This window comes from Chelon labrosus (assembly GCF_963514085.1).
Source record: "Chelon labrosus genome assembly, chromosome: 2".
NCBI lineage: Eukaryota > Metazoa > Chordata > Actinopteri > Mugiliformes > Mugilidae > Chelon > Chelon labrosus.
This window is the reverse complement of record NC_140338.1, coordinates 17,180,638-17,193,060: the sequence shown is the minus strand read 5'-3', so window position 1 is coordinate 17,193,060 and position 12,423 is coordinate 17,180,638. Positions and strand designations below refer to the sequence as shown.

General features: G+C 41.0%; 1 protein-coding gene across 3 annotated transcripts; it reads right to left on the bottom strand.

The window, feature by feature from the left end:
* On the bottom strand, window positions 1–10,655 carry g3bp2a (G3BP stress granule assembly factor 2a). Of its 3 annotated transcripts, XM_084571213.1 has the most exons (13): window positions 10,481–10,655; window positions 8,561–8,679; window positions 8,385–8,466; window positions 7,202–7,375; window positions 6,996–7,086; window positions 6,776–6,881; window positions 6,487–6,667; window positions 6,039–6,140; window positions 4,961–5,063; window positions 4,809–4,868; window positions 4,562–4,693; window positions 4,349–4,467; window positions 1–3,311 (listed from the first exon to the last, which is right to left on the bottom strand). In XM_084571213.1, exons 2-13 carry the CDS (start codon window positions 8,653–8,655, stop codon window positions 3,039–3,041), a joined length of 1,518 nt encoding a protein of 505 aa, XP_084427339.1. In that variant the 5' UTR covers window positions 8,656–8,679; window positions 10,481–10,655; the 3' UTR covers window positions 1–3,038. The 3 variants fall into 3 exon arrangements, with proteins under 3 accessions (XP_084427339.1, XP_084427340.1, XP_084427341.1); XM_084571214.1 differs by lacking the exon at window positions 4,809–4,868 and having other exon boundaries at window positions 4,340–4,467; XM_084571215.1 differs by lacking the exon at window positions 4,809–4,868.
* Window positions 10,656–12,423: the final 1,768 nt, after the last annotated feature.

Sequence of the window (12,423 nt, the reverse complement as noted above, 5' to 3'; positions counted from 1 at the left end):
CTGTTATCAGTAGTTTATTGTATGTTTAGTCCAACACATTCAAAATGGAAAGGAAAAAAAAGAAAAATAATTAAATGAAAAACAAGATTTTCCATCTGCAACAGTTTGCACTAGCAACAAGGGCAAACACAGTAAAATGAAGATGGCAGCCAGCTGTTTACCACACCTGCTAAAGCCAATAAGGTATTTCTATTTCCATTTGTAATTGACTGGAATGCTTCACAATGAGGATCCACTAACCGTTTCTTTAACCACAGGAAATTTAGTTTGCTTTTCCACTGAGGATCCTTCCAAAAGTTCAGAAAGAGAGGAGTCGCTGAAAACCTCGGGAGGAAAATATTACCCAAACATGTTTACCACCGCTAACATGTAAACACACAAGATTGGTCTGAAAGCATGATGGCTCCTCTTCACCTCTCTCTTCTTTAACCGTTGCCGCAAAGAGTAGGGTTGCAGTCAAGTGCCCGTGTTCTGTAATAACCTGACAAACGTTTGTTGGGGCTGAGGCACCTGAGAGGACGGTCAAAACTATTTTTATTTTTCCCCCCCAACAGGCGATGGCAACAAATTAAGAGTCTCCGGTCAAAACCTGCAGCCAAGCATTGCTCTGGACATCTACCTTAAAAATGCCACGTCTGTACATCACAGCTTGCTTTATTTGGAAGTGAGAGCAAATGCTATTTCATGCCGATAACAAGATGAGCTGTACTATTTCCTTTTTCATAACCAGATGAGAAATTTGGAGAGGCTGTGTTCAAACTGAGATTAAAGATTGTCCCAGAAACGTTGGAAATAGTGCAATACCACCTGACAAGGAAGACCTCATTAGTTTGTTTGTCAAGAGAAAAAAAAAATAAAATGCTACATCATTTCACTTCCCATTTCAGTGCAAGATAATAACAGAGGAATTTGTAATAATAATAATAATAATAAAAGAGAACATCTCATTTGTCTGGTTTTTCTTTCCAGCTGAAACCAAAAGGTCTTCCCTCCCTACCGAGTGGTAAATAAAAAAAAAATAAAAATAAAATAAAACAGAAAAATAAAACAGAAGATGCTAGTGGACAAGGCGGCGCCGACTAGTATGGCATTCAGATTAGACTTGCCTTGAATGGAAAAATAACTGAATAAAATAAGCACAGTGAAAAATCAGCATATGAAAATACAAATGCATTAACGCTAGAAAAGTGAGCACAATTATTTGCTTGTCTGCCGGCTGGAGCCTTCGCCAGCCCACACGCACACGCACACGCACACGCACACACACACACACACACAGAGATCATTACAAAATTGTTGCTGAGAAAAGAACAGTCCGACAACTTGTGTGAGTCCAGGGTTTAACCCGAGCGCTGCCATGAGTTGCAGACCGAAAGCACGAATCAACAGCGTCTGAATCATATCGTGAGACATTTCCAAAAACCCTTAGATCACAAAAATCATGGCTGCGTAGAACCAAAAGTTTCACGGTCACCATCTTTAATGTACCTTTTTTTTTTTTTTCCTTTCCTTGTCTTAGGGGGAGAAGTTCTTCACCTCTTAACCATTGAACATCAAACAGAACTCGAGGCACCTATTGTCTCTACAAAACCCAGGACACAATTACAACACAAATGTACAAAAACTCACAGCAGATCATCTTAGGTAGTAAAACAGCATGGAAAAAACCAAATATGCACCTGAAAAAATGAAAATCGTATGAATACTGCAAGTATTTCTTTTTTTTTTTTTTTTAAGTCTGCTCACAGCAGACGATAGTTCAAAACGAGCAGCGCCGTATACTATAGGAGGCAGCGAGCTCCGAACTTTAGCTTTACGCCTTAGTAAGACTGGAAAAAGTGAAATAGAAGGCACCATCATGCTTTTATCAAGTTGAGAAATGAAAATATACACAGAAAAGCAAAACATACAGTAAACTATGATTTTTGCTGTACATTTATTCGGTTACTCCGCACTTAAGACAGGAAGGGAGGGAAGAGGGAGGGAGGTGTTGTCCGTCCCAGTTTCGCAGTCTAGCTGGCAGGAGAAAAACAAAACAAACCAAAAAAAACAAAAAAAAAACAGGAAAACAAACCTGGAATCAAAATAAAAACAGGGCGAGTCTCAATCATTACCACCACAGTTCTATTGTTCAACTTTGTTTCTTGTTTATCCCTTGCCCCCCCCCCCCCAAAACTCATTTGGTGAAAGTCCAGGATTTGAGCTCGTTTATTTGATCTATAAATGAGGAAAAAATATAATGTAGATTTGCTTGTCATCCAGTCCATCCAGCAGTAATTGAAGCGTAGTTTTGGGTCGTAAGTGTGAAAAGTACATTGGTCACAGCGGACAGGCTGTGAGTGAGGCCTGCCCCGGTAAGTCGTATCGCTTTGAGACAAAACACGTCCCTCCAGCTGCGTTCCGAGCGTGGATGTCAATGTAACATGACAAAAAAGTACCCATTAGTGCATATTGATGAGTGCATTATGCAATTTTGAAGCAGTGGTCTCTCAAAAGGAAAAAAGTAAAAGGCAAGCTTTTCCCCTGGAACTGCACAAATTTTGCATCTCATTCTTTTCCATCAGTGACGGGCAGAAAACTACCATATAAAATGTGCAATAGAGGGATTTCGTGAAGCAGCGCCCCTGTTAAGTCAAGGCATATAATCTCTTTTCCAAATGATGGGCTGTATTATTGTAGTTAAAAGTCTTATCAGTCCCTCCTAATGTGGCAGATTACTCCTGGTTGGTTTGCCATTTTCCACAAATTTACAAATTAAAGTCTGTGAATTCTTGAGATACCCGAAAAGGATGCTCAGCTCACAACTAATAAGCGAAATTTTTTTGTTTGCTTATTCTGTTTTGTCTATTTCACAAACAAATGGTTGACAGGTTGTGTCACATTCCAAAGCAAAGAGGGAACAAAAAAAAAAATAAAAATAAAAAAATAAAACAAGAAACAAATATATACTTTTTTACATGAAGATTTCTTTTTCGTTAACGAGAACGGTTGAAGATGAAGAACACGATACTACTTCCACGCTGCAGGTGGTGCTCTTCTCAGCGGCGCTGGGCGGTGAAGCGGCCCTCTCCTTGTCCGCCAGAGCCTCTACCGGAGCCCATGCCAGGTTTGGGGGCCATGCCGCCACGCGGAGGTGGTCCCCTCCCGTCGCGTTCGCGCGGCATTCCGCTTCCGACAATTCCTCGTGGACCTCGATCGTTGCGCCTCATGTCCCGACGCTCGTCTCCTCCGCCGCGGGTCTCTCGTTCACGCACGGCCCTCGTCTTCTTCTCCTCCACATTCAGACGCACCTCGCCTCGAAACATGATGGGCTGTGGGGGAGAACAAATGGGTCAATATAGGAAAAATAGGACTTAAACCCCGGCTCGTTTCACCACCCACATCATTCACTGGTTTGCAGACACAAGTGTGTTCGTTCGTTCGTCTCAAACCCACACATAAACACTGCTCTGTGCCACTGTGGTTCTGTGTTTCTGCCAGTGAAAGAATTTAAGCTCTAAGGCAGCATTCACACCAACAGTAGTCCTGTGTGAAGAAAGTCAGCTCCAGTGGCTGCACCAGTGCAGTAAACTCTAGCATCATGTGGCACCACTGTCCACTAACCAGTCAAATACATGGAAGAACATATTTCTAGTGGATTACTTTTTGGCATTAGCTTTTAAATGCATTAATCTCTTACACCAACTACTTTAAGAGTCCAGTGACAAAACACGCCTCAACAAACTTAGCATTATTTTAATATATGGCTGTTGTTGACCTAAACAGCTGCTGCCACCTGTCGAAACACTCCAGTCTTTTAGAGCAGTTTTAAATGTTGGTAGCATTTCTAGAGAAGTGTCAAAATGGGCTGGGTTATACCTCTAGAAAGAACATATTTGTTGACTGAGACAATGTGCTCATTCACATTAATGAGTCGAAGTCATTGGTACAGTTGACTTTTTCCACACAGGGTTAAGAAAAAAAACAAAAAATAACAAAAGCCGAGTTTTCACAATCAAAGTTCATCTCAGCTTTTGCCACAAATGCAGCGCAGATCAAATGAGAGCGCCACATCTGATTTTGAAATGAAAATCACTGCAGTGATGGCTTTCCACTGTCGCAAACTCCTGCATTAAAGCAGGATAGAGCACTGCAGTGGAATGGCATCTTAATTTAGTCACCTCTTTACAAGCTCAAACTCTATTTATTATAGAGGTGGTTTGTAGAGATTTCGTGTCATTTAAAATTTTATCAAGACCGAGAAGAAAAGTGAGACTTAGTGCCAAATTAACTGTAGAAATGTGTGTCACCAAACCACCACCATATGAATGAAAGTGGGTAATGAAATGTTGATACATGCCCCTTCTACCTTGGCCCCCAGGATTCTTTGCACGGGTTCGGCGTCATCAAAGACCACAAATCCAAAGTTGGGCAACTTTCCTCCAACGCCCTTGGTGTTGATCCGCAGTTCCACCACGTTTCCATATGCTGCAAGGGACAACAAAGACATTAATTCAGTCCCTTTTTTTAAACAGCAAAGTGAAGATGAATTGACAACTAGTTGTTTTTTGGAACAACGTACTCATGAAGAACTCCTTGAGCTCAGTCTCATCAATGTCATGTGGGAGGTTGCCAACAAAAAGCTGGTGGCTGTCAGGGTACCGGACAATTCGCCTGCTGTCCATGTCCCCAGATTCAGCATCTCCTCTGCCACCTGCAGGTCAAAACAACAATCAGAAATGTAATCTCATCGGATCAAAACGTGAAGATCTGCGCCAGAACAACAGCCTAACAACATTCTCAGCGGTACGTAGAACAGTTATAGTTACCTTTGTTAACAAAACTCAAGTGTGGTTTCCCCGTTTGTGACTCTGAAGATGTAACACCATCTAATAGTGACAGACACACGCAGAGAGTAAGAATAAACCAAATGAAAGAGTGAGGAACCCTTTAAACTAAGGAGGATTGGTTTTAGCATTACCAGGTCTGGGACCACGTGGAGTGAAGGCTGGTCTGTCGCGGGTGCGCTGGTCTCTGGGGCGAAGAGGTGCTGCCTGTGTCTCTGGCTTGGCTTCAGCTCTGGGCTAAAGGAGGGAGGGGTGTCAAAGGAGAAAGAGCAAATAAATAACATCCCTATCATCACAATCTTGCACAAGATCAGATGTCTGAGCGAGTTATTTTTGGTGTTTGACACATTTTCCTTTTCGTTTTTGTAGTTGTTTGAAATATAAATTTTTTTTTGTTTTCTGAACTACTCATTAACACAAACCGCTTTTGCTTTGCAGTAGACAATAAACATTTACAATATTACAAACGCCCCCGGCTGGTACACTGCAATTAATTTATTTATTTTCAGAACTGTACGGATATGAGATAGGAAATACTAAATACTATATCCCTGGTCCAACGAAACGTAATCCATAAAATGTTGCTAAATTTTTGGGTTTTTTTTAGAGATAATTTCATCTTTTCTAATTCCCGGTAATTCATTGCCTCATTCATTAGGTTTAAGTGTGTTGGTGGCATTTCCTGTTTGTAGCTAAGTAAGATCAATCTCTGAGCCAGCAGGCTGACAAGCGATACAATACACTGCTCTCCACAGACGGGATCAAAATCAGTGGGTCTACGCAAAATGTTTGACAAACTCATAAACCTGACAGCTCCAGTACATATGACTTAATGTCGCTGCTGCAATGAAATGAAGGGTCTATGGAAATATTTTGTTTAATATTTGACCAGTGCAGATGATGTCATATCACATATTTTACATATTTGTCACCTGTTTTACCGTTTAAAGTTCCTCACCTGCATGTATTCACTGCTATTTTATTTTTTGGGCTAGTGGACAGCACTGGGCCACTGAATAAACCAGCACTATGTTCCGACAGAGATCAGCTAACACACATGCTGTAAAAAGCTATTGCTGCTGCTTTCACCATTATCTCATTCTCAGCATCATGTACTTTGCACTCCTGCATAATGACCCATAACTAAATTTCAACTGAACAATTTGCAGTTTCTATACTCTACAAGTGTCAGTACCGGTGGCAGTGATTTACCTGTGAGCTTGGAGCTTTAACAACATGAGGGGGGATTCCAGAGGAGGGGACTGTGCCAGTAGGAGGCAGGTTTTTACTGGTCACCGAGGCCCAGGAGAAAGCCTTTAAGAAATGCAATAAAGCATCATTAGGACTGCGCTGACCGTGCTCAACCACCATGCTGCAATATCAATACGTGTCCTTTGGGCAGAGCATGATACTACCATCACAGAAATCTCAGTTGGAACTGGTTATCACGTGTATGTAATTCTGGTCGATACATCATGAAATGACAAACTGCTTGTTAGTTTAACAAACTGTTGAACATTCTCATTCTGAGCTTATTGTAAATTGTTCCATCTAGTGTATTAGATGCAGTACAGACAAGTAGGGAATTTAGAAGGAGATGATTTCAGACTAGTCTGACCCCTTGTGATTTCACTGAGTGACTCTGAGAAACAGGTCTTACCTTGGGAGCCTCCTGGGTGTTTGGTGGAGACTCGACAGGAACAGGTGAAGGTGCTTTCTCCTCCATTTCTTCCAGAACCTTCTCATCTCCTTCAGGTTTGATCTCCTCTACTTTGGGCTCTGGCTCTGGCTCAGGCTCGGGCTCTGGAGCTGGCTCCTCCATCGGCTCCTCTACTCCATTGCTGCAGAGCACAAAACAGAAAGGTGTCACTTCCATTGATAAATTAAGACGACAAGGCTACAGTCTTCACACTCAGCTTTGTTGATCAGAGTCATGATGATTTACATACGTGACTGGGTGAGGTTCATAGTAGGTGGTGCTGTTGGGGCTTTCTTGAAGTGGTTCAGGGGAAGCCTGCCTCTCCTCTGTCTCCTCTTCAACTTCGTCCTCTGAATCTAAGTGGGAGAACGAAAATAAATGAGCAACTTCACACATTAACCAGGAAAACATGGACTAAAAAAATACTAGTAAAAGGCAAGGTCTGTATGGAACACTAGTGAAAAGCTTACCCTCGTCCAGCTCAGGTTCAGAGTCTCCAAAAACCTCGTCCTCATAACGGAAGATGTCATTGTGGACGTAGAACTTGTTTGCCACTGAACCCTAAGAATATGTGTCATGCAAAGAGAAAGCAGCTCAGACTCAGTACTCAAGATCAATGTACTGGTGCATTTTGAATTTATTCTTTATTCTATTTTTGAAAGGTATAACTGCTCACCTCTGGAGCAAGGACAAAAGTCTGCATAAACTTCCTCATGGGCTGACCATTGTTCGACAGTTCTCCGAGAACCTGCACCACGACCCCATCACTCAGTGTGGCATGGGCATCCACATGTCTGATCTTTGTGTGGCATTCACTGAACTGCAGAGACATGACTTTCTTGTGGATTTCCTAAGAGATGCAGAAACATGCAAGGACACATGAATGAATAAATCAAAAATGAAAATCATAAAATGTGTTTTTGTTGTATAAAGACCATTTTCTGACATTCAATAATTTATCACAACAGACCTTTTCAATCTTGTGTAAGGAGAGCACAGATATATTAATATATTAGCTTGGAGGGTTGCATCCCACTTGGGGGAGGTCCAACTTTTGTACATTCTGGTTCATGGCTTACTGGGACACCAAATAGAACCATGTCATCATTCATACACTTGTGTCTCCCCTTTTTTGTCTTTTGTGAAACAGACTAATTGCTCAGGTTATAGACCAATCATTTCTCCCGGTCTAAAAAACTTCAGCAAAAACGTTTCAGCAAAGTTTTGTTGCCATGTTACGGTTAGGATGACAAATAGACCATGCTGCCTTGTAGAATCAGATTCTTATTAATTATATATATTTATACTATGTGTTTAATGTCTTTAAAATAACAATTATGTTAGCTCTACTATGAATAATCTAGAGTGCACCAATGAGGTATCAGAGAATGGACATGGTCCTTCTGAGGGTGTCCTGAGGTGTCTGGCAACAGAATGTTGTTAGTGGGGGCCTTTGGGTCCTATGGGTTGAGGGGAGGGTCCTCTGTGGATCATCCCACAGATACTTGATCAGTCTGGGATCTTGTTAATCTGGAGGCCAGGTTGTTCCTAAACGTTTTTATTTTATTTTTTGTGTGTCTGTGTCAGGCTGCATCCTGCTGGGGATGGCTGCTGCTATCAAGGAGTGTCATTGCTATAGGGTGGGGGTGCCTGGTCTGGTCTAGGTGGGTGGTACATGTCTAAGTAACATTCACACGAATGCCAGGTCTAAAAGTTTCCCAGCAGAACATTGCATCATCACAAGATGGTCAATGTTATTTACTTCTCCTGTCAGTGGTTTTAATGTTGTGGCTAATCAGTGTAAATCATCTACAGTATTTTCAAAGCAAGTCTTTTTTTTATTGGACTATAACACTTACCGCTTGTCCATACACTGCTTCTGCCAGCTTCCCATTTGGGTCAAGTCCTCCATGGACATAGGAAGAATTCCTCCCATAAAACCTAATGGCACAACAAAACAACAATTAAAGTGTTATGAACACCTACAAGTGTACTGACTGCCAGACTACAACATCTTACCACATTCTGTTATTACCTGTGCAGGAAATCTGGTGCCTTGTTTAACAGTGTGTAATACTGCCTCACAAACTCCCGCCCTACAAGCAGGGGACTTGGCTTCTCCATCACCATTTCTTTGGTAAACAATATTAAGTGCTGAAACAGAAAAAAGACCAAGGTTTAGTTATAAAACTGCCAACATGTGTATACACACACCCTTAAGAGGTTTACAGAAAAAATGCAAACCACTATAACAATGCAGCATTACACATACTACATTCTTCAAGGTTGAATGTTTAGTTTCTGCCTTGGTATCAAGTAAATATTAATCACAGAATAAGCGGTATTTTGTGGTGTTAACGGGATATGTTATTTGGCATGATACAATTCAATAGCAACACAGTTTACACTAACACCACAACCACAACTTTCATGTTCTCCAACGCAGGCGTCGTTTGTCTGGTTTATCTAGCCACAGACACTAAACTGAGAGCTGAACACGGGTGTCAAAGTTTAGTGTCTGTGTTAGTCATAAGTTGTCTGAGGTCAGGCCATTTTAAGGAAGTCCGTACTTGTACACATGTAGCTTAGCTGTGTATCAGGTAAACAGCATGTATGCGTTGGAGGAGCAAGTGCAGGAAGTACAGATTTCCTTGAAACTGATCAGTTTCACTTTCCCCCGTCTCGACTGGCCCATGCTTCACCCGAAAAAAGCATCAACCCTGAGACAAAAGCGAGACAGCTGAGTATTTAGCTAGCCGGCTAAAACACTAGCAAAACATCCAACTGCGCCATCACGTTCATCCAATGAGACAAAGAGGGAAACCGGCTGTAGACTGAGAAAAAAAAAAAAAAAAAAAAGGAAGCTACTGATGCAGGCGTTCAAGTTACGGAGCAGATAAAACGAACTTCATAAACATTAAAATCCTACTTTAAAAGACATACAGCACATATGAATATTGCACACATCTGCGCAACCGTTTGTACATAAAAGGGCCCTGCTGCGCGAGGCCTTTCATGTATATGCTAACAACACTTTGACATTTCTCACATTAGTCGCATGCTCATAGTCGATACGGCATGACAGATTTTGGATAATATGCGCCTTTTCTAGGAATTTCAGTAACACTGTGTGCATACCCTGTCGGTTAACTCAATGTTATTCACACTGTAAAGAGAACTAGGAGGACGTTGATGTCAACTTGCCGGCCTTTCTCGCTGTCACCTTAAGTGGCTAATGCTAGCTAAGAGAGAAGCGACTCAAAGCTAGCTAGCTAGCTAACACTAGCGCGTGCTAACTTGTGGCGTCGTCGTTATTCCTTCACCAATGGCCACATTCAGTCAGAGGAAGCGCTCCGTTTCAGTAAACCCGCGGGTGTTATCACGGAAAAACGAAACATACACAAGCGACAAAATGTTAAATAGATGTACTTTCACACAAACAACTTGCATGCTGATTGCAAGCGGGGATAACCATGAAACAAGACATGACGTTAAACCCGGTGATAACCATTGTAGTGAAACAGCAAACTATCATCCTAGCGAGTCTCCAGAAGTGACAGGACTACTAAACACGCGTTCTCCAATCATATGAATCGTTAGAAACTGGCAGGCAATACAAACCTCACTTAAGCTTTAAAATAAATTAACCTTACCCCCCAACTTACACTGCCTGTCGAACCAGTATCAATGGAGCAAGTTCAGGTCTAGGCTAGCTCAGACAACAAAGGAAGACGCATGTGACAAATCTGGTTCTTACTCAAAATGTCTGACCAGATGCCTAATGTGGATTATTTCTACAAGAACGAAACATCTAGTTGAGAACTTTGAATGATTACTGCCTGTAATCGAGTAGTCGTGGTTTGGACCAGACAATGCAGCTAACGTTAGGCTAGCTGTAGCATTTAGCTTGTCAGTTTCCCCATAGCTAAGTTAGCTTGGAGGATGGCTAACTTACCTTATGAAAGACCTATCTATGTAGACAGAATTGTTTGTAATAAATTATTAGGAGTAGCCGCCTGTAAACTGTTCTGAAATACAGTGTATTCCAGTTGAAATATTTTTAATATTTCACACTCTCCTCTAACTAAGAGTTTATGATCTCTGCTGTGCCAGAGATTGAAGATTTAAAGTGATAGGGTCGATTTATTGTTATACCCCTGCAATCTGGGACAGGGAACCCCCATCACTCCGGTTCAGCCAATCGACGGATTACACTGGGCACCATAAAGCGTGACGTCAGACAAACAACCACGCCCCCTCAAACTTTCTGCTATCCCCAAAAAAAAAAACATTACACATTATATATACAAATAGCATTGAATTTTTTTTCCTTCGGTTCCATTTTGGTTCAACCGTAACGCAGATTTCATCGTACAACAGTTTTTATTTTGACACATGCGTAAATGTCTGCAGTTTTCCCTTCTCCGTGTGTTTGCATATATTTGAATATTTTTTTCCACATATTCTTGGACTGAAACAACATGAACCACTTCTGCTTCTGGTCCAGATTTAAATGTGCACTCCTCTCGTTTTTGGATATTAGTTTACTCGTGAGTTCTAGTACGACACAGCCTCAGAATTAGGTTGGATAGGAGTTGAGCATCACAATATAAGGCCTATGTTACTTTGATTTTGGCCATTTTTCTATATTTTTTACAGTTTTATTAAAACGATACACCACAAATACTGAAGAAGGCCTTGCAAGCCTTTTTCAGTGATCCCTGAAAGCCCCAGTTGTGCTTAGAGGTTCCTAAATGTAGCTTCTGTGTAACTGATCACCTGTTCTGAGTACAAATTCAACCCTAATTTCTTGTGTGATAGCATTCTCCAGAATCTCTGGGCTGTGGGAGATATGTGGGTTGAAATTTCAGATGCATAGCAGGACACAAACTGCTGTATTTAATCTCAATTGCAAGTGAACAGGGAGACGATCACGCCCCCATTTGTCCCGCCAATAAATAGCGACAGGCAGAGGTTACTTTGAGACCTTTCTCTTGCTTTTATTGACGTCATAGTGGGGCTCAGTTACGGAGCCAATCTGACCCCAGTTGACATGTTAATTATGAAATAAATATCTCAAAAAAACAGTGTATTCATGTACAAAATATATGTTCAGGGATGCATAGTTCCTGGTCTCCTGATGAGTAGAAGTCTTGACCTTGTTCCAGGTGCAGCCTTTCAAAACAAATCTGGTCATTAAGCACCACCATGTGGTCACACAAGGGTCATGTCTTCCACTTCAGGCTAGGCTGATAATTATTTGTTTTAGGGGGGGAAAAGGCATTAAATATTGAGGAAAATAATTAAGCGCATCTTTGCAAGTGACTTAACATCTCTTTTAATTGAAGGGAAATAATTAGATTTGAGGGATATTTAAATTTGGAGGGTTGGGTTTATTATTAATTTACTGGATTTAAGTGCTCAAAAAGTATGTTTGACTTCACACAGAAACAACAAAATACATTGTTATACAATACTGTTATTTTTATAAAATTTGCATATCAGATAGTCATCATCTTTGCATTAGTACTTACAGTATTACGTATTCCTTGCCTGGTAACTTGTGACATTTGTCGCTAAAAAAAAAAGCACCTTCCTGCAGTACTGTATAAGTGATGCTATAGTAAATGTCTGAATAACATTACATCATAGCACCCATCTGGGGAAAGAAGATTAAAAGTCAAAACGGCCGAGTTTAACATTTGTTGTTGGAGGTTGATGTAACTGAAACACTGACAAACACAATTAGTAAACATTTTATTTTACGAAAAGCCAAACTACCCATAACAGATCCATGTCTATTACAAAGACCATATTCTCAGATTAGATGTTAAATATAGCAGCTGTTTAGATGAATCAGTGTTTGGCTATTCACAATAAAAGCCCCTAGTTAGCCAA